The sequence below is a fragment of the Alosa pseudoharengus genome, unplaced genomic scaffold, assembly GCF_046254945.1.
Source record: "Alosa pseudoharengus isolate Yale_2024_CS ecotype anadromous, Long Island Sound unplaced genomic scaffold, YU_APseudo_1.1 YU_APseudo_1.1_scf_20, whole genome shotgun sequence".
NCBI classification, from domain to species: Eukaryota; Metazoa; Chordata; class Actinopteri; order Clupeiformes; family Clupeidae; genus Alosa; species Alosa pseudoharengus.
This window is the reverse complement of record NW_027468664.1, coordinates 35,532,244-35,552,658: the sequence shown is the minus strand read 5'-3', so window position 1 is coordinate 35,552,658 and position 20,415 is coordinate 35,532,244. Positions and strand designations below refer to the sequence as shown.

At 37.3% G+C, this 20,415-nt stretch overlaps 1 protein-coding gene across 1 annotated transcript in view; it reads right to left on the bottom strand.

Moving 5' to 3' along the window:
* The window catches only part of dmd (dystrophin), a 541,017-nt gene that overhangs the window by 351,619 nt on the left and 168,983 nt on the right, over window positions 1-20,415 (bottom strand). Inside the window, exons 13-19 of the mRNA XM_076297170.1 lie at window positions 15,751-15,870; window positions 15,147-15,248; window positions 14,710-14,814; window positions 14,082-14,261; window positions 13,447-13,628; window positions 5,426-5,549; window positions 4,472-4,559 (exon numbers count right to left, since the gene is read on the bottom strand). Coding sequence (XP_076153285.1) covers window positions 4,472-4,559; window positions 5,426-5,549; window positions 13,447-13,628; window positions 14,082-14,261; window positions 14,710-14,814; window positions 15,147-15,248; window positions 15,751-15,870 — 901 coding nt within the window. The remainder of the gene's footprint in view (window positions 1-4,471; window positions 4,560-5,425; window positions 5,550-13,446; window positions 13,629-14,081; window positions 14,262-14,709; window positions 14,815-15,146; window positions 15,249-15,750; window positions 15,871-20,415) is intronic.

Below are 20,415 nucleotides of genomic sequence, written 5' to 3'. Positions count from 1 at the left end.
GCGCAGTAAAACCCCTTCAGATGATCCATAACGCGGCGGCGCGCCTGGTCTACAACCAACCCAAAAGGGCACATGTTACCCCGCTGCTCATCCAGCTACACTGGCTACCTATGGCGGCCCGCATCAAATTCAAGGCTCTAATGCTTGCCTACAAAGTAGTCTCCGGTTCTGCTCCCACCTACTTGAATGCCCTCATACAGACATACGCTACCTCCAGACCGCTGCGCTCTTCTGACGAACAACGTCTAACTCTACCACCGGTACGCTCAGGCCAATCCAAACTTTTCTCATCTGTTGTTCCTCGTTGGTGGAATACACACTGCAAAAACTGCTTATCTAACAAAATCTCACCAAGTGTTATTAATCTTATATCAAGATAAAAAAAACTAGTTGGTATTGTTTTCAGTATAAAGAGACTTACCTAGCGCTTCCTTGTGAAAACATTTGACTTAATTTAAAAAAAGTTTGACTTATTTTAAGACATCTCATCCTGAAAACAAGCAAATTTGGCTGCCAGTGCGTTAAGCAAATGTGTCCTAAAAACAAGCAAATTTGGCTGCCAGTGCGTTGAGCAAATTTGTCTTGATAAGACAATAAGTCAAAATCTTCTTAAATTAAGTCAAAATGTTCTTTTGAGAGGGCGCTAGGTAAGTCTTTTCATACTAAAAACAATACCAAATAGATTTTTTAATCTTAATATAAGATTAATAACACTTGGTTAGATTTCATTTTTTGCAGTGCACTGCCAGTTCCTACAAGGGCAGGGACATCCCTCTCCATTTTCAAAAAACTCCTGAAGACCCAGCTCTTTAGAGAACATCTCCTCTCATAGCAACACTTACAACAAGTCTTGCTGATCCTAGCACTCACCAGCCGTCTTAAACTGACAAGTAACTGTTAAAAACAGCACTCACTGATGCACTTATTCTTACTGTACTCTAATGTTTTTTTTAAATTGTCCTAAAATTGTTGAGAATTGCTCTAAAACTTAAACTGTTTACCATGTTGTTAGTCGCTTTGGCTAAAAAAGCGTCAGCCAAATGTAATGTAATAATGTAATGTAATGTAAAGTAACGATGATGTCAGAAGGTAGTAGAAGATCCGGTGTGCAAACCTGATGTCCGTGCAGTGTCCCATACGTTGACAGGGGCGGCCGTGGCCTACTGGTTAACGCTTCGGACTTGTAACCGGAGGGTTGCCGGTTCGAAACCCGACCAGTAGGCACGGCTGAAGTGCCCTTGAGCAAGGCACCTAACCCCTCATGTACGCAGCTCACTGATTATTTGCAAAATCCCAATGTAAATGGAAAAGTGTTTTCCAAGACTCAAAAGTGCTTGATTAGATTAGATTCAACTTTATTGTCATTGTGCAGAGTACAAGTACAGAGACAACAAAATGCAATTTGTGTCTAACCAGAAGTTCAAAAAAGCAGAAAAAGTGCAAAGTAGGTGGTGCATAGACAGGACAAAAGATATAGTGCAGTGCAGACAGTAGTATACAGTTGTTTTCAGAAGTTGGTTTAGAGTAGTATAAATAAATATAAGTATGTGCAGTGTATTAGCAGTAACCTTATAAAAGCAGAATAAATATGGCTATGTAATATGAACAATGTATGAACAACATGTACAGATATGTGCAATGTAGTACAGATATGTGCAATGTAGTGGCAGTACCATTATAGTAGTAGTAATGCAGTGTATTAACAGAATATAGTACAGAAAAACTGAATAAATATGGATATTTAGTATGAACCATATAAACAGATATGTACAGTATGTACAGCTATGTGCAGTGTGGTAACAGTACCATTGTAGTACAGAGACAGCAACATTATAATAGTATTAAGTAGTCCTAGTCATAAAAAAATACAAAAATATGGGATATTTGTTTATACTTGTAAATGATAGCTTATATACTAATGTTTCGAAATGTACACTGCAAAAAATGAAATCTAACCAAGTGTTGATGATCTTATATTAAGATCAAAAAATCTATTTGGTATTGTTTTTAGTATGAAAAGACTTACCTAGCGCTCTATCGAAAGATAATTTTGACTTAATTTAAGAAGACTGACTTATTTTAAGGAGTCTTATCAAGACAAATTTGCTCAACGCACTGGCAGACACATTTGCTTGTTTTTAGGACAAATTTGCTTAACGCACTGGCAGACAAATTTGCTTGTTTTCAGGATGAGATGTCATAATTTAAGAAAAGGTTGACTTATTTTAAGTCAAATGATTTCATGAGAAAGTGCTAGGTAAGTGTCTTCATACTAAAAACAATACCAACTAGTTTTTTTTATCTTGATATAAGATTAATAACACTTGGTTAGATTTGGTTGGATAAGCAGTTTTTGCAGTGTAGTGTTTAAATGATCTTTTCTGACATGATAAATATTAAAATTAACGCTTTTATTGAAGTTACGATTACCTTTTTCCCCGAGAAATACCGGAAGTTAGTTCCACAATGTCACATTTTCAATCGGCTGTGAGTTTAATGTTGGCGGATAAACACCCTATAATTTGGGTGTCATTTTGTTCAGGAACTTCTTCTTTCCCATTAGAAAGTTAATACAGACCATAATATCAATGTGCAGTACCGTCACCTAGCTCTGTTTTCAGTATGGCAGGAAAGTTTCGACTTAAGCCGGGTATGGATTTCTCAATGGATTGCATCACAACGGACATTACAGGGGAACTGATTATTTTCTTGAAGATGAACTTGTTGTGAGCCTAACCAAGCTATTTTAAGGACGTATCGTGCATGCTACCTCTTGAAACAATTTAGTGTTAAGACACTGACTGACCATATGCAGCGCAACTGCTTCCGTGTGGCAGGAAAGTTGTGACTTAACCCGGATATAGATTTCTCAATGGATTGCTTCATATCACAACGGACATTTCAGGAGAACTGATTTTAAGATTAACTTGTTGTGAATCTAACCAACCTATTTTAAGGACGTGTCATGCATGCTACCTCTTGAAACAATTCGGTGTTTGGACACTGTCTGACTGTATGCAGCGCCACTGCTCACTTATTTTCAAATTGGAATTTCTCAAAACCTTAAAATTCTCCAAATCTTTGAAATGGCCTAACTCAAGTCAATATTAGGTATATCATGGAGAATTTTTCACAGCCTATTCATTATACTGTGTAGAATGATCTGATGTAAAAATACATAACATTAAAAAACGACTTTAGCTGGGTTATCACAGGCAGGGTCACATATCTCAACAACACTTTGTATCAAAACCAAACATGGTACATGGAATCCAACGCACACAAAATGTTATGCCCTTCAACATCTAGGGGGCGCTGCAACTAGCAAAAATGTGTTTTGTTTCAGACGTGCGTTAATGCCCTTAACATTTGACCCTGTATATCCAATGTTGAAAAATGAGGCACTGTTGGAATCTTTGGATTAAGCCAAAATCAACGCATCCTATTCCACTACCTGCTCCCATTGGTGAACCGCATCTTAGCAAGCACAATTTGCAGTTCCTCGGAAATATTTTCTAGTTTAATTTAACGGCATTTAAGGAAAAATCATAGAAGACTGAAAGCAAATATTTCATGCCGTTACATTAATTCCATGTACATCGTTTTGGCCATTGTTTTCAATAAAAATCATGGAGCAGTAACAAGATCCTTGATTCTTGCTTACTGACCGCTCTGCTTCAACCTTGTCTGGTAGTAACAGAGAAATGTGTGCACTATAGAACTGTAGGATGATTTGTAGCTGTAAAACCAATCCGTAGAACAGATTTGTAAGTGTAGTGCATATTAGTAATATTGACACTTGTACAAATAATTTACACAGTAGCAAATAACTTTGTGATACACAAAAATGTAATACACATGTACAAAACTTCTGAGTCAAAGAATCAATGTCAAAATCAAAATCAGCACAGCAATGTGTTCATGACAGTAAAAAACACAGTTGAAGACATCAGGACACCATGGCAGACTACAAATGAATTAGCCTAGTTTAGAATGTAGCCTAGTTTAGAAAGGCTCTCGTGATGTAGCCTAATGTTAGATTTATGGCATCCCCAAAATATGTTCGCTGCTGATTAAAGTAGACTAAACTACAATGTAATGTTTATTGATGTCATTGAAAGTCGCTCGGTGTCTGCTCAGAACCATAAACCTAAAACTAATGGTTGGTTGAATCAGAGAATGAATTACAATTAGTTAATGTTTTGTGCTCTTCTTCAGAGAACATGAGTTATATTCATAACTTACGATGTTCTTGGCCCTCTTTTCTACAGAAACAGATTTAGTTGGAGAGGCATTAACTCTAGAAAAATCTATGACAAAGTGCATGGGTGTGACTTATTTTGGATTTATTTTCTGTCCAATAATATTGTAGAAAATATTGTTACTTTAGTATATTTTTTATTTATTTCAGGGACAGTTACTACAGAGATAATGGTATGAACATGTAAAAATGCTGCTCTAGTAACCTTACCTTCATCATGTTGATCCATGAGAGCCTGAGCTGACCGTGTAGCTTCTTGAAGCTTCCGGAACTTGTCTGGTCTCTCTCGTTCTATTGCCTGATAATGAGCACAGATGAGGGTATATAAACATTCCTTCAAATATCTAATAATTCAATTCAATCAATTAATTGCAGTGGTCACCTTATCAAGTCCAACTTTTTTATTAAGGGAAATGTCAATCTATTGAGGGAAATTCTTTTCCCTTCACCCTACCTTTACATTGGGAGTGTTCTCCACTGGGTTGTACCCCTTTAGGATGGAGGACATACACATCTTTATATAGGAAATTGGACACTACTTATCTTATCTGACCAAATTCGCAGGACAAAAACAGATTATTCTATTGACAGATTATTCTGACAATAGCCAGACATAACAATAGTTAACTGCATGACCGTAAGCTATTTACAATTTTCTGTAAAGTAAAGTTTGTAAACACATTATCAAAATCAACTTAATGCAGAACTATATACACGCGCGCACCTTTTGTTTGAGCAGGGGCACGCACGCTACAGAAGTTGCAGGCTAGGCTACTTGTTTTCTTTTTCTATCTATGCTGGTTATCAGCAAACAATGTTATAAGCTAATTCACTAACTCGAGACTCATCATGGATATAACACATTTTTTTAAACAACGAAAACAGAAAGGATGGATACAGACAGCAAAGCTAGAGGAGTTATTTCAAATGGGCAAATTGGTGTGCTTGTCAAAACGTTAGGCTAGCAGTACAGCTGTTTAAAGCCATACGTGAACGGTATCCTTTATAGGGCTGTATAAAGTTGTCCAAATGAACAGGTTGTTGTTAGGCATTGTTGTTGTAAAGATTTTGCATGTGGATGTTAGTACTATGTAGGCTACTTTTATATATAAAGTGTATGTGTGCATATAGAATGTGTGCTTCACTGTGCATAAATATCCATACCAGCACTTTATCTTGCAGGTCTGCCAGATTTCTCTCTTTGCGGGACACAGAGAACTCTGGGCTTTTGAGAATGGCCTCTGCACGAGTGATGAAGCTGTGAATCTCAGTGAAGTCCATGTCAAACCTGTCAAACAGCGATCATAACACTGTTTTTTGCCCACACTGTAGTAGTAATAAAAGCTGTTTCAGACATGATAACAGTATTACTCTTTCCACATTAGCAACACTGGTGTGTATTGGTGTTTATTTTCTTAAGGTGGCTGCCATGGTTTTGCAACTTGTGGTATTATACACCGGCCACTGTAAAACGTGCTTGTAGCCTCATATGTCTGATATATGATCCATATTCATATGATATGACTAATATCACAAATCCACACATCTTGCCCCAGATTCTTACCTGACCTGTCTGTGACATAAACAGTAGGTCCATGAGCACAGCTTATTACAACTAATTTGTGGAGCAACACCACCATGTGAGTGGAATTTATTTTTGTTTTAAAATGTAACACTTTACTACTACCACAATCTTTAGGTACAAACCTAATTTAGAACAATTCCATCCATAGGAGACTACACTGCAAAAAACTGATAAAAAAATCTATTTATTATTGTTTTTCCTAAATCTTCTTAAATTAAGATGTAAAAACAAGTACATTTATCTTTCAATGGATTAAGAAAATTAACCTTAATTTAAAATGAAATTTAAGATTTAAGAAAAATTGTCTTAAATCTTAAAATACATTTTCTTAATCCATTGGCAGATCAATTTACTTGTTTTTTTGTCTTAATTTAAGAAGATTATGACTTATTTTAAGTCAAATAATCTTACAAGAAAGCTCATATCCTTAAATAAAGGAAAATAAAGTAAATATCCTTATTCAAAAAACAATACAAACTGGATTTTTTTTATCTTAAGTAAGGGATAATGTATAGAACGCCGGTCAATAGCGAGAAATAGGTCCCGACGCGCAGTGGAGGGGTCTTGTTCCGCCCTGAAGGGACCTGTTTCCCGATAATGACCGGCGTTCTATACATTACCCCACTTATTACACGGCTACTTGCCAAAACAAAACAATAAACTCCCCACAATATGACTCTTTAACCTACATAGCCTAGGCCAGTGGTTCTCAACCTTTTTTCAGTACCCCCTGTGAAATATTTTTTCAGCCAAGTACCCCCTGACCAGCGCAAAGCATTTTTGACAGGTGATGGGGGATGGCATGTGACAGGTTGGGTCGAACCATCCTGGTATGGGGGGGGGGTTTAGGATAATGAAATTGAATAGCCTACTGAAATATAAAATTCATCCTGAAATATGTATTAAATAATTGTTTTTAAAGTATTTTTAAATATATGTATATTTTAAAATCTCACGTACCCCCTGGAGTGCCTTCACGTACCCCCAGGGGTACGCGTACCCCCATTTGAGAACCACTGGCCTAGGCTATAGCCTATTTGTTACTGTTTCATCGTGGCTTTTGCTGAGAAACAAATAGTTCGCAACAGCACGCTGAACTTGAATCAAACATTCTTTAGAACACAGCTGATCAACCATCTGCTTTCACTTTTGAATGAAGTTCCAGTCCTTGCGTAGTAATATGCACTGCAAAAACTGCTTATCTAACAAAATCTAACCAAGTGTTATTAATCTTATATCAAGATAAAAAAAAACTAGTTGATATTGTTTTCCGTATAAAGAGACGTACCTAGCGCTTTCTTGTGAAATCATTTGACTTAATTTAAAAAATGTTTTACTTATTTTAAGACATCTCATCTTGAAAACAAGCAAATTTGTCTGCCAGTGCGTTAAGCAAATTTGTCCTAAAAACAAGCAAATTTGTCTGCCAGTGCGTTAAGCAAATTTGTCTTGATAAGACTCCTTAAAATAAGTTAAAGTCTTCTTAAATTAAGTCAAAATGATCTTTTGAGAGGGCGCTAGGTAAGTCTTTTCATACTAAAAACAATACCAAATAGATTTTTTAATCTTAATATAAGATCAATAACACTTGGTTAGAATTCATTTTTTGCAGTGTGTCAGCTAAACATGACAACATTAAGGTACATTGTACATTCTGTGCTGGCGACAAAGTGCTGTCTAGCTAGACATCCCAAGTCTCCCGAAGTTTTGGGAGTCTCCCACATATTGGTAGCGGCTTCCTGACGCCCGCAAATTACATAAAATCTCCCGGAACCTAGAGCGAACAAGAGCACGCAAGCCAGACCGGACTTCAAATCGCGTGTGCATCTGAGTTTAACACGCACACAACGGAGAGGGAGAGAGAGAGGAGTGGTGCGTGTGTGCCTGAAGTGCATCCAGGACAGAGAGCATCCTGGTCTGTTTTGCTAAATCAATCAATCAGTTTTCAGTGTAGGTGGGCTTATATCTCTTTTTCTCCCGAACTTAATTAATCAGTTCAGTCAGTGTATCTAGGAACAGGAGCGTCATGGCAGAGTCAGTGCACCTCAAAAAGGAACATTTAAGACCCATTTCACATCAGACTACACAAAAGTGTACCCAATTGTCTCATAAGAGTAAAACATAATGATAGTCTTGCACACTGCACTGTTTGTAACAGTGACTTTAGCATTGCTCACGGCGGGTTAAATGATTGCAAAAGACTTGTTGAGGTGAGTTTAATAAGTGTAATTTCATTTGCATATTACTCAGGCCTATATTAGATGGCTAGTTGCCAAGGCTACATGAAAAGGTCAAACTACCAAAATCTACATATTTTACTATCACAATTTCTATCAATAGGTCTTCCTTATTTGGTGTACTGACTAGACATTATTGAACAAACATCTGAATTTCAGTATCTAAGTAGGTTAGATTTTTATGTTGAGGCGGTGGGGGTGTTGTCGGCAGCTGCTGAAAGTAACTAATAAAGTAACTTGTAATCTAACTTAGTTACTTTTAAAATCAAGTAATCAGTAAATTAACTAAGTTACTTTTTAAAGGAGTAATCAGTAATCAGATTACTTTTTCAAGGTAACTGTGGCAACACTGATAACAACAGAGCATAACAATAATAGTTGTAATATTGATTTTCAAAATGATACTTTTATGTACCCATATAGATATATTTCTGAGCCCATCCTTAGACTGGGTGTGTGTCAGTGGCGGCCGGTGGTTAAAAAAATAACGGAGGAAGGAATGTCCGCTTGATTGGTGTTAGTGGCAAATGTGAGGTTGTGATGGTGTTGGTGGCAAATATGTGAACAATAGAGTATGTAGGCCGCCTTCAATAATGTCTATAGCAGCAGTACGTACTATGTAGCATTTTAACTGGCAATGTTGTGCAATAAATGCTGTTCTGACATTCTCAGGGGGGGTCTGACCTAAAGAGCTAGGCTAGCATGCAGCGGCCAGAAAAGTTGTGGGTTCAATTCTTGGCTTCCACCATTGTGCATTTGAGCAAGGCACTTAACCCCAAATTCCTCCAGGGACAATGGACTTTGTAATATAATTTAAATATATAAGTCACTTTGGATAATCGTGCTAAATTAATAAATGTAAATGTAAATAAATGTCAATTTAGGTATGGGAAGTCAGGGAAGATATGTAGGTCTAGTTATGAAATACTGTTTTCCAGATGTGCAAAATTATGGAAAGTCTGGAGGTTTTGCTCAATGTAATACATTGGCAGAAAAGTCTATAATATATTACTAAAAATAGACACTTGTTTTATAAAACCATGTAACTATTTACCTTTAAAAAATAGACCTTAAATGTGGTTATTTGTAACATGCTATTGTTTTTAAAGCCAAATCGATATAATTTAAAGACAGGTTGTAATAGCTAAGTGGGAATTTATGAAAGCATACTCGAAAGGCAAATGTTATTGAAGACGTCATTAAAGGAATGCATCATGGTCTGAAACATTCATTAACAATGTTACCATCCAAAGATACACTTAGAACGGTGAAAACAAGAACATGTTAACAACAAGAACATTATTTAGCAATTGTTTAGTTAAGGCATAACTTGGATGATTGAACGCATAACTATCCAAAAATGTTTTATCACCAAATGAACTGTCCACGTATGTGACAGGCCAGAAGAAACTGATTGTTTTCTGTGCTAACGTTACCAGTTAGCCATGAGTATTTGTCTGACTATGTATGTAGCATTCAGTAGCCTACACTAGCCTTACCATCTTGTTTTGGAATATGAATTTTTGGAACTGGTCTTCCTGCTTTTACCCTAACCTTCGCAGTGTATTTGAATGTATAAAAGATTTGAGATTGTCCTCTGATTCCATTGTACTGTTTATTTCACGAGCAAAAAACAAGCTTTCCGTTCAACACAAGATTCTTAGCTGTATGACTGCAGATAACGTTCTTGCACCGTTGCCGCTAAAAACAGCACCCCCTATCGCAATTGAAAATTACTGTACGGAGGAGCTTCCTCCCTTGGCCATTGAAAACGACGTGATTCACGAGCCGCTGGGGTCCGAGGCGTTTATAATGGACTTCAATGAGGGGCTTGAGGAGGAAGCTCCTCCATACAGTAATTTTCAATTGCGATAGGGGGTGCTGTTGGCATTTTGACCTAGGGGAACAATTTTGTTCATTCAAAGTGTTAAAAATAGTAATATTAACAGTAATTTATCAGATTAGTAATTCACTTTATATATTTTTTATTTTTCTCTAAAAAATATTAGGGAGGGTGTTCCTCCCTTTCCTCAATGAAGGAGCCTCCTCTGGTGTGTGTGTGTGTGTGTGTGTGTGTGGGGGGGGTGTCTTAGTGTGCCCTATGACCCCAAAGTCTGGGCACAGGCCAAAGAAGTTTCAGAAAGGCAAACTGAGAGTACTGAAAACCGAAAGAGTACTGTAGCTTCTTTGTTCTTTCAAAACAATAATCCACCATTTGTTGTGGAAATAAATCAGTAACAAAATGGTAATATCTGGGAGTTCATATACAATTACTTTGTTGTAATGAGATAATGGTGAAGTTTCAAACAAAGTCATGAAATGGTAAGATACAGTAGTGTATATAGTTTCGGTAATTACCCAGAAACAAGTGATTTACTTGCAATTATGCGGTAACAGGGCTGTTTCTATTTAATTTAGCAGCATTAACAGCTAAACAGAGAATGTCCAGAAACTGATGCTTAATACACACCTCAACTTCATTTTTTGAATTGGAATAACAATATAGAGTTTGACAATAGTTCAACAGAAATATAGAAATAAAAGTCAGCATTCACATTGTAAGAATACTACTACTACTACTACTACTACTACTACCGTATTTTCCGGACTATAAGTCACACTTTTTTCATAGTTTGGCTGGTCCTGGGACACAAACAAAACTGAAGAGTAATAGTTAATAAAAGCATTAAAGAACAATAGTTAAAACAAAATTGGTAACACTTTACGGTAAGAATACATGAATTATCATGAATTCATTCATTAATTAATTCATGAGTTATGCATTACTTAATTCCTTTATATCTTATGAATCATCAGGAATTGGCATGAGTTCATAGTCACTCATTCGTGACCTCATGCATGAACAAGACATCAACTAAAGCATTAGGTACATGGGTGGATGGGTACATCATTATGATTTATGATTTATTAAGCATGATCATCAGGATTGCATGAATGTAAGGTTAATTGCTCATGAGTTCATCATGTTTGTGGCCCCTCAACTAAAGTGTTAACAATGGCATGTGTTTAGAGAAATGCACAAGTTGTGCTCAAATAGAATTTGAGTAGTGATGACCACATCTTTGGCAGAAAAAGAAATCATCATGATCATTCTTAATAAATCATAAATCATAATGATGTGCCCACCATACTTAATGCTTCAGTTGATGTGTTGTTCATGTATGAGGTCACAAATGACAGAATATGAACTCATGTACATTTCTGATGATTCATGAGATATTTAGGAATTAAGTAATACATAAATCATTAATTAATTAATGCATGAATTCATGATAATTCCTGTACTATTACTGTAAAGTGTTACCAAGAAATCTACATCTACATAAGTATTCACAGCCTTTGTGGTCAAGCTCAAAATTGAGCTCAGGTGCATTCTGTTTCCACTGATCATCCTTGAGATGTTTCTACAGCTTAATTGGAGTCCACCTGTGGTAAATTCAGTTGATTGGACATGATTTTGAAAGGCACACACCAGTCTATATAAGGTCCCACAGTTAACAGTGCATGTCAGACGACAAAACAAGCATGAAGTCGGAGGCATTGTCTATAGACCTCCGAGACAGGATTGTCTTGAGGCACAGATCTGGGGAAGGGTACAGAAAAAATGCTGCTGCTTTAAAGGTCCCAATGAGCACAGTGGCCTCCATCATCCGTAAATGGAAGAAGTTTGGAACCACCAGGACTCTTCCTAGAGCTATAGCCATCCCTCTAAACTAAGTGATTGGGGGAGAAGGGCTTTAGTTAGGTGACCAATAACCCGATGGTCACTCTGACAGAGCTCCAGGGTTCCTCTTTGGAGAGAGGAGAACCTTCCAGAAGGACGACCATCGCTGCAGCACTCCACCAATCAGGCCTGTATGGTAGAGTGACCAGACGGAAGCGGATGGCAGCCCGCCTTGAGTTTGCCAAAAGGCACCTGAAAGACTCTCAGACAATGGGAAACAAAATTCTCAGGTGTGATGAGACAAAGATCAAACACTTTGGTGTGAATGCCAAGCATTACGTTTGAAGGACACCAGGCATCGCTCATCATCTGGCCAATACAGTGAAGCATGGTGGTGGCAGCATCATGCTGTGGGGATGTTTTTCAGCAGCAAGAACTTGGAGACTAGTCAGGATTGAGGGAAAGATGAATGCAGCAATGTACAGAGACATCCTGGAAGAAAACCTGCTTCAGAGCGCTCTTGACATCAGATTGGGATAGTACATCTTTCAACAGGACCCTAAGCACACTGAAGGAGTAGCTTCAGGACAACTCTGTGAATGTCCAGACTTGAATCCCATTGAACATCTCTGGAGGGATCTGAAAATGGCTGTGCACTGACGCTCCCCATCCAACCTGATGGAGCTTGAGAGGTTCTGTAAAGAGAAATGGGTGAAACTGGCCAAAGACAGGTGTGCCAAGCTTGTGGCTTCATATTCCAAAAGACTTGAAGCTGTAATTGCTGCCAAAGGTGCCACAACAAAGTATTGTGCAAAGGCTGTGAATACTTATGTACAGTACATATTATATGAGTGTTCTTTAATTCTAATACATTTGCAAACATTTAAAAAAAACTTTTTTCATGTTGTCATTGTTGAAATGTTGAAATACTCAAAACAACAGCAACTACATGGGTGCCATTGTTCCCTCATGCAAGCATCATAAACATTGGTAGGCAAATGGAAAAAAATATTGACATGCTTTTTAATGAAATTTAATTTGAACGCCTGAATGTAAGGATTCAGGAAACACAATACCAGCTTTTGTGTATGGTAAATGATAGGTGTAAATCACTGATCTTGAAATCTTTAACAGGAAGACTATTTATGCTACAATAGCTTTTGGCCATGTGATATTCAAATTTGACTATACAATTTAATGCTAGACAGTGTATTATATAGTCTCTTATATACCATGACAATTATAAGCTGTTTTTATGGAAGAATCCACGTCGTTCTATCAAATGCCATTACATAATTAAATAGCCTTCCAACAGGTTGAAGCGGAGCTTTGCTTCCAGCGTTATCAAGTGGTTTCAGTTTCTCTCGCGCAGACACGCACAAGCATGCATTGAATTGAATTACTCATAGCAACACTTGATGACACCAAATTAGCAAGTATTTCCTCCTGATTGTAGAAACGTTTATTTTCTTTTTCTGTTGGTCCGTGGCAGCAAATTATTACACGGAGCACCAGGAATAATTTCGCTCCACGGACCACCATAGTTTGAGAAACGCTACACCGCCTGATATATGTGAACCCTGATAAGTACTGGCACCTTTTCCTCCACTTCAAGCACTGGTAGTAGCAGTAGAAGTAGTAGTAGGTTGTTTCTTGTGATATAAGAAAACTCACATACCGTTTCTGGAGCTCAGCATCAACTACAATCTGTCTTTTCTTCTGGGGAGGAGAGGAGGGCAGTTTCTCCTTTGAGTATTTCATCATGACCTTCTCTCGAGTAGTAACTTTAGTTACAGATGCCATGACAGTTTGCTTGACTTCTGTCTGTGATGTGGTCTGTAATCTGACAGATGGTGAAATCTGGGAAAAGAAAAATAACTGTATGTCTTCTTAATCAGAAATGCATGAGTGCTTGTAGCACCCACCAATATAATAGCATTCCACCAATGTAATAAAACTCTGCATGTTTCAAATGTAATAATCCTGCCAACGTAATAATTTCCCACCAACATAATAACTGTTGCTTAGTACCATAGTATCAGTCCACTCTATGATAGGCCTTAGTATTTTTTAAGATAAAATAAGTCATAAAATAAGTATGCTATCGGTCCACATTTTTCACTTTCTTAAGTAGGCTAGTTGTGTGCAGACTTTTAAAAACTACTTCAAAACCTCTGTTGATATTGATAATACATATGGCAAAATGAGCCATGACATTGTTACCTGAAGTACCCTTGTATTACCACAAGGAAATGGTCTTACGCCAGGGTGGAACCTTGAGCTAAACACTCTTCATTAAGAGGAAATAAATACCTGCTTAGTACTTTTCTCAAGCAGCTGCAGAAGGCAGTCCCAGCGTTGGTTTAAGTTTTCCAGCCGTGCTTCCAATTTTTGAGCTACTTCCTTATTTTTGACACTGCAGATAAGGGCCTGGCTCAAGGAGCGGAGATGGTCAAGAGAATGCTGCTTCACTTCCAGTTCTGCTTTCAGCAGCTGTATAGACATATACACACTTTTAAACATCATGAATACACATACCTCTCGAGGGCCCTATGCTCTCACTAAGGCTGAAGTGCTCTATTCTTCCATAATGGTAAGTCATGTGCCACTACAAAGCAAATCTCAAAGCAAGGGAACAAGGGAAATGCCTAACCATCACACAATAGTTTGTCTTGCTTGGGTTACCAGTCTGGGCTAGCTAACTGCACAACACAAATGTAACCATTTTTCAAATATTATCAACATAACTCCATTGTGCACAGTCTAGGTGGCAAGTGAGAATGACAATGATTATAGCAATACAAGTTGCCTTTAAAACATACATCAAAGATGGCAAATTGCTGCGTAGATTTTTTAAAGAAGTTCTGGCTACTTCTACTACATGAAAATGTTGCTCAACCAGGAGCTGTTTTGCAATAGAGAGTAATAAGCACAGACTTACAGCAAGGTTTCTGAGTCTGGTTGCTGCATCACTCTGCGAATCAGATATTCTGTAAATTGAGTTCAACTGCTGTTCCTTCTGCGTTAACCATCTTTCAAACTCACACTGTAAAGACAGACAGACAGACAGACAGACAGACAGACAGATACCCACATACACACAAACACAATAAAACAGCAAATGATAAAAGAGAAACAACACACTGCAAGATTACGAAATATGGTCATATATACTGTATGCTGAACTGGCCCATCTCTCTGACTTATATAGCGTAACATATATATGACATAGCACTGCGCAGATCTGGCTGAATCTTACAATACAAACATTCCTTTTACTCCGGAGTTACGCTTTAAGGTCAGTGACATAATGAATTGACATTGAAGAGTGGCAATGAAGGGTGGCAATTATTCTGTAGTTGACTGGAAGTATTATACCTGTACTTCGGTAAAATCCTGCCACTTCAGAAGGACTTCCTGTAAAAGGATCCAACGTTCTTCTGTCCACTTACAAATGGCAGCCCAGCGGTTTCCAAGATGCTGTAGGAACCAATAAATGGTCATGTCTTGGTCATAAATGGTCTAACCTGGCGTCAGCGAAACAACCCACATGTTGAAAGTTCACCATTATCCCCATGCCTGAACAATCACCAGTTTCATGCCTGAACGACTACTGACCCATTGCCTTTACCCCAATGACAATGAAGTGTTATGGTTTGGGGTTTATATAATTTTGGGTCTTTGAGTTTTGGTTTAGGACAGGTTACTTTTTTAAGAAGTAAAGAGTAATGAGCACTACTTTTTAAAAGTAACTTCTCCAACACTGCACCCAAAACACACCCATGACTGATTAAAAAACATAAGAAGCGCCTTTTTGGGCCAGGCGCCCGATGTTTGATAACGTTTGATAACAAAACCACCCCCTATGTGGACTGGACAAACCCCTCAGCTATTCGCCAGTGACCCTGCATTTTAAATTGCCGAGATAGGGCCCATAGAGTATGTAGCACTTTTCTACAATGTTGAAGGAAACACTGATCACCTTTAGTTTCTCCTCCAGCGCAGCAGTAGCATGATCTCCACTTGTCTCATCCACAACAACAACCATATGAGTCAGAGAGTTTACCTTAACTTGCTCCAGTTCAAGATCTTCTTGCAAAAGCTATAATGACAAAATGAAAGGCCCTTAATATTGTCTATAAAACAACAGAAAATCCAAACAAATGACTGAACTATTGTGCAGCATTTCCTTTAAAGATTTGATTTCTGTCAGGCAAAACAGTATCTGGTGAAAACGGCCACGGACGAAAAGCTACCAGACCGAGAGTTGGTAGCTAGCTGAATTAGCTTTGAATGCACAGATGCTGTTTCACTAATTATAACAAACATAACACACAATTGTATTCACTTATTGTCTTTAGGAATAAAATGTCATATAAATCAGGCTAGGAATAATATATCAACAAACCCCTCAATAAAAGTCTTGTAAATACAGTTAGGTATAAGACTGAAAGGTTTGGTGTATGTAAGTGCTTCTGAAGTGGAGATTTCATTCTTAGAGTGGGAGAGGAAACTCATTTTGAGAAAACAGCCAATCTTGAAACACAGCCAATGAGATTCCGTTTTCAGCCTAGACTCGCCTTTGAACTTCCGTGATTGGTTGCTGATACAATTTCGGATCATGATCACGGTAGTGCATGAAAGGTTAAAATGCCAACTTTCTGTGAATTTAGGAGAAATATACAGGCATGAGTAGACTTAATGTAATGAAATAAACACCTAAATGTGTAAATTGAGATTTTTTTGTTGTAGTAGTGTGAAAGAATAAATGGTAATGTAACAGAGGCGAACTGAGCTAGCATTCTAGTTGCCTGTGTAAATCCTCACACCCCTAACCTTAAGAGTGCTTCTACCGCTGAGTTGGAAGCCTGGGCTTTTAGCTCAGTGGTTAGAGCGTTCGACTCCCATGCCGGTGAGTATTGAAGTGGCGGGTTCGAGGGCCGTGAGCCGCGGTTTTCACCTGCCCTGTCTCACTTTAAGTAAAAAAATGAGGAAATATCCAACCTTTAAGGACACCAATTTTCTTTGTGAATGAATAATGTATCGCAAATAAATAAATGTTCTTCCTTAAAGGGATATTCCACCATTTGGGGAATTACACTCATTTACCACCTGCCCTTGAGTTAAACAATTGATTTCTGAGTCTGGCGATACCAGTTTTAGCTCCAGCCTAGCATAGATCATTGAATCTGATTAGACCATTAGATTCTCGCCTACTAGCATCACGTTTAAAAGTGACAATAAGATATCTGGTAATTTTCCTATTTAAAACTTGTTTCCTCTCAAGTTTGAAAGTGTAATAAGACCAACGGAAAATGAAATGTGGCGATTTCCTAGGCTGATTTGACTGGAACTATACTCCCATTCCAGCTTAATAATCAAGGAACACCATGGGCACAGCAGCACAATGATATCATGCAGCACCTGAAAATAGTCCCTGTAGGCTAACTTCCAGCAACAAGGTTGAGCTGCAGAAGACAAATTAGTTAGTGACTGGATTATTACACCTGAATGAGAGTATAGTTCCATTAGTTGATTTGATTAGTTGATGAGTGTAATTCCCCAAATGGTGGAATATCCCTTTAAAATACACGGGCATAAGTATTCATACCCCTATGTTAAATTTTCATAGAGGCAGGCAGATATTTATTTTTAAAGGCCAGTTATTTCATGGATCTAGGGTACTATACATCCTGATAAAGTTCCCAGTCTGGGCATTTGCAAGGTTCAACACAACAAAGGTTACACTAGCTAACATAGGCAACCAGCTCCCTGCTTCTGATACTGTGTTCATGAATAATAATATTAATAATAACAATAATCATAATAATAACTAGAAAATGTAATGCCAGAGGAATTACAATAGTGGATGGAAAGCTGCTGGCTTAATGTTGGTAGGGAGATTCCTGGAAAAAAAACATTGAATCACTTAATCTATGAGTTCATACAAACCTTCGCACCAAAAAACCTTGTGTGTCAAAGCGTTCTTGAGATATAACACTCAAGGTGTTTTTCACATTGACATTTGACCTCTAACATCAATTCACTTCATCTTTGAGTCCATACAAACACTCATACCAAATTTCAGGCATGTATGTCTAGGCATTTTTGAGATATCGCGCTCAGAGTATTCATGGACTTGACCTTTGACCTCCAACATCAACTCACTTAATCTTTGAGTCTCAAACACTTGTACCAAATTTGAAGCATATGCGTCAAGCCGTTCTGGAGATATAATGCGCTAGGAATGAGATATGGCTGTGACTTATTTTGACAAACGGGAAACACTTAAACAGGATCTGTAGTTTTAGAGAGCGCCAGATTGTATGCATTAGAAGCTGATTCACAGGTGACACCTGCGCCAGTGTTCTAATTAGCCCGGGAACTTCTCTGGGAGCTTAACAAGCGCAGCTGGCTTTAGGCTATTATGACATCACAGCCATACAAGTCTATGGGGGTAAAATGAGCTTTTTGTCATTTTTAATCCCCTATTTCTCAAAAAGTATAAACTTTTAAGAAAATCTGAAAAAATACCTCTCTTGTCCAACTCCAGACCTACACAACGGTTATTTTAACATGTTTGTACGTTAAGCGGTTAGAGTCGCATTCATTCTTGAAAAGGTAAAAAGAAAAAAAGGTTATAATAATAACTAGAAAAGCATTTCCTGAAGGAAATACAGTGCATGAAAATGCAAAAAATATGATGTAAAATATCATAGAGTAAAAATAAACTATATTGGTTGCTAGGTAGATGAGGTTTAATATAGTTGGAGTGACTGAACAGTTAAATAGGTGGATAGTTTATATGGTTAAATGATTTGCTTGGTAGATAAGGTTTAATATAGTTGGAATGATTGAACGGTTAAATAGGTGGATAATACTTAACTTAGTTAACTTAGCTAATGTTTTCATTTTTAGTAGTTATGCTAACTAGCATGTTAGCAATGCTAACATGCTAACTATGTTAACCATGTTACTTAGCTAATCATTTTTACTTAACTTAGTTAACTTACTTAACTTAGCTAATAATTTTTAATAGTTTTGCTAGAAAATGTTAATTAGCATGTTAACGTGTTAGCATGCTAACTATGCTAACCATGTGACTTAGCTAACTTAGCTAATCATTTTTAGCAGTTTTGCTTAAAATACTAACTAGCATGCTAACATGCTAGCATGCTAACTATGCTAACCATGTGACTTAGTGAACTTAGCTGATCATTTTTAGCAGTTTTGCTAAAAATGCTAATTAGCATGCTAACTAACATGCTAACATGTTAGCATGCTAACTATGCTAACCATGTGACTTAGGTAACTTAGCTAATCATTTTTAGCAGTTTTGCTAAAAATGCTAACTAGCATGTAAACATGCTAGCATGCTAACTATGCTAACCACGTTACTTAGCTAACTTAGCTAACTAGCTACAGTGGGTAGGAGTCATAGTTGATGACAAGTAACAGTTACAATGGCTGAACAGTTAAAAAGTTCAGTAGTTTAAAGGGTTAAATTGTTTAACAGTGAAATATTGTAGTGAGGACTTTTATTTTAAAAACAGTTTTTGGCAGAGGAAGCAGTTGAACAGGATGTGTAGTCTTAATAGGGCCAGTTTGTATGCTTAAAGCCTGAGACTGGCAGTTGATGCTGGTGGCCTGGCCACCTGGCCTAGGATTCTAATTGCTTAACGGCAGTCTTAATAGAGCCATATTGTATGCTTAAAGCCTGAGACAGAGTATATAGTTTAAAAGTTAAATGTAGATAGTGTAATGGATGTTGACAGACAGAAAGTTGAATGGATGTTGATAGGCAGATTGTTTAATGGATGTTGATGGATAGTTTAATGGGTGGATGAGTGAATGGTTTGAAGAGGATGAATGGATAGAAAGTTGGAGGAAATGTGTCTTATATCCTTGTAGAATGGAGAGACAGAGAGAGTTGGTCTAGTTCAGTAGAAAGCAGTTGATACAGGTGCAATCAGTTGAACTGATTCTTTGATGGGGCCTAGATGAGCAGCTGGAAGATGATACCAGGTGCAAATCAAGTTAATTAGTCCATTGTGATGTCATCAGCCCATGTTAAGTCTATGGGGAAATTTTGAGCAGTTTTTAATTAATAGTTTAAAAAGTATAAAAGTTACAAAGATGAAAAATACAAAGCCAACATGTCATAAGTAAGACCTACGCAACGCAGTTTGAATGAAGTTTCTACGTTAAACGGTTGAAGCTGCATTAACTGCGTTAGAAGAAGAAGAATAAGAAGAAGAAGAAGAAGAAGCCTAGGAAGAACAGTAGAGTGCATTTTCATGCACTCTAATAATAATAAGAAGAAGCCAGGAGATAGTGGATTCCATCCACTATAATAATAATAATAATAATAATAATAATAATAGTAATAATAATAATAATAAGCTTTATTTGATTTGTATAGCACCTTTCATACACATAATGCAGCTCAAAGTGCTTTAATAATAATAACTAGAAATGCAATTCCAAGGAATTACCAGTGCATGAAAATGCTAAAGTTGTGATGTAAAATATCATGTATAGTTAAAACAGAAAACACAGAGATGGTTACTACGGTGATGCTAGGATAGACATGGTGGTTACATAGCTTAATAAAAGTTGATAGTTTAAAAGTAGACTGTTTAAAAGC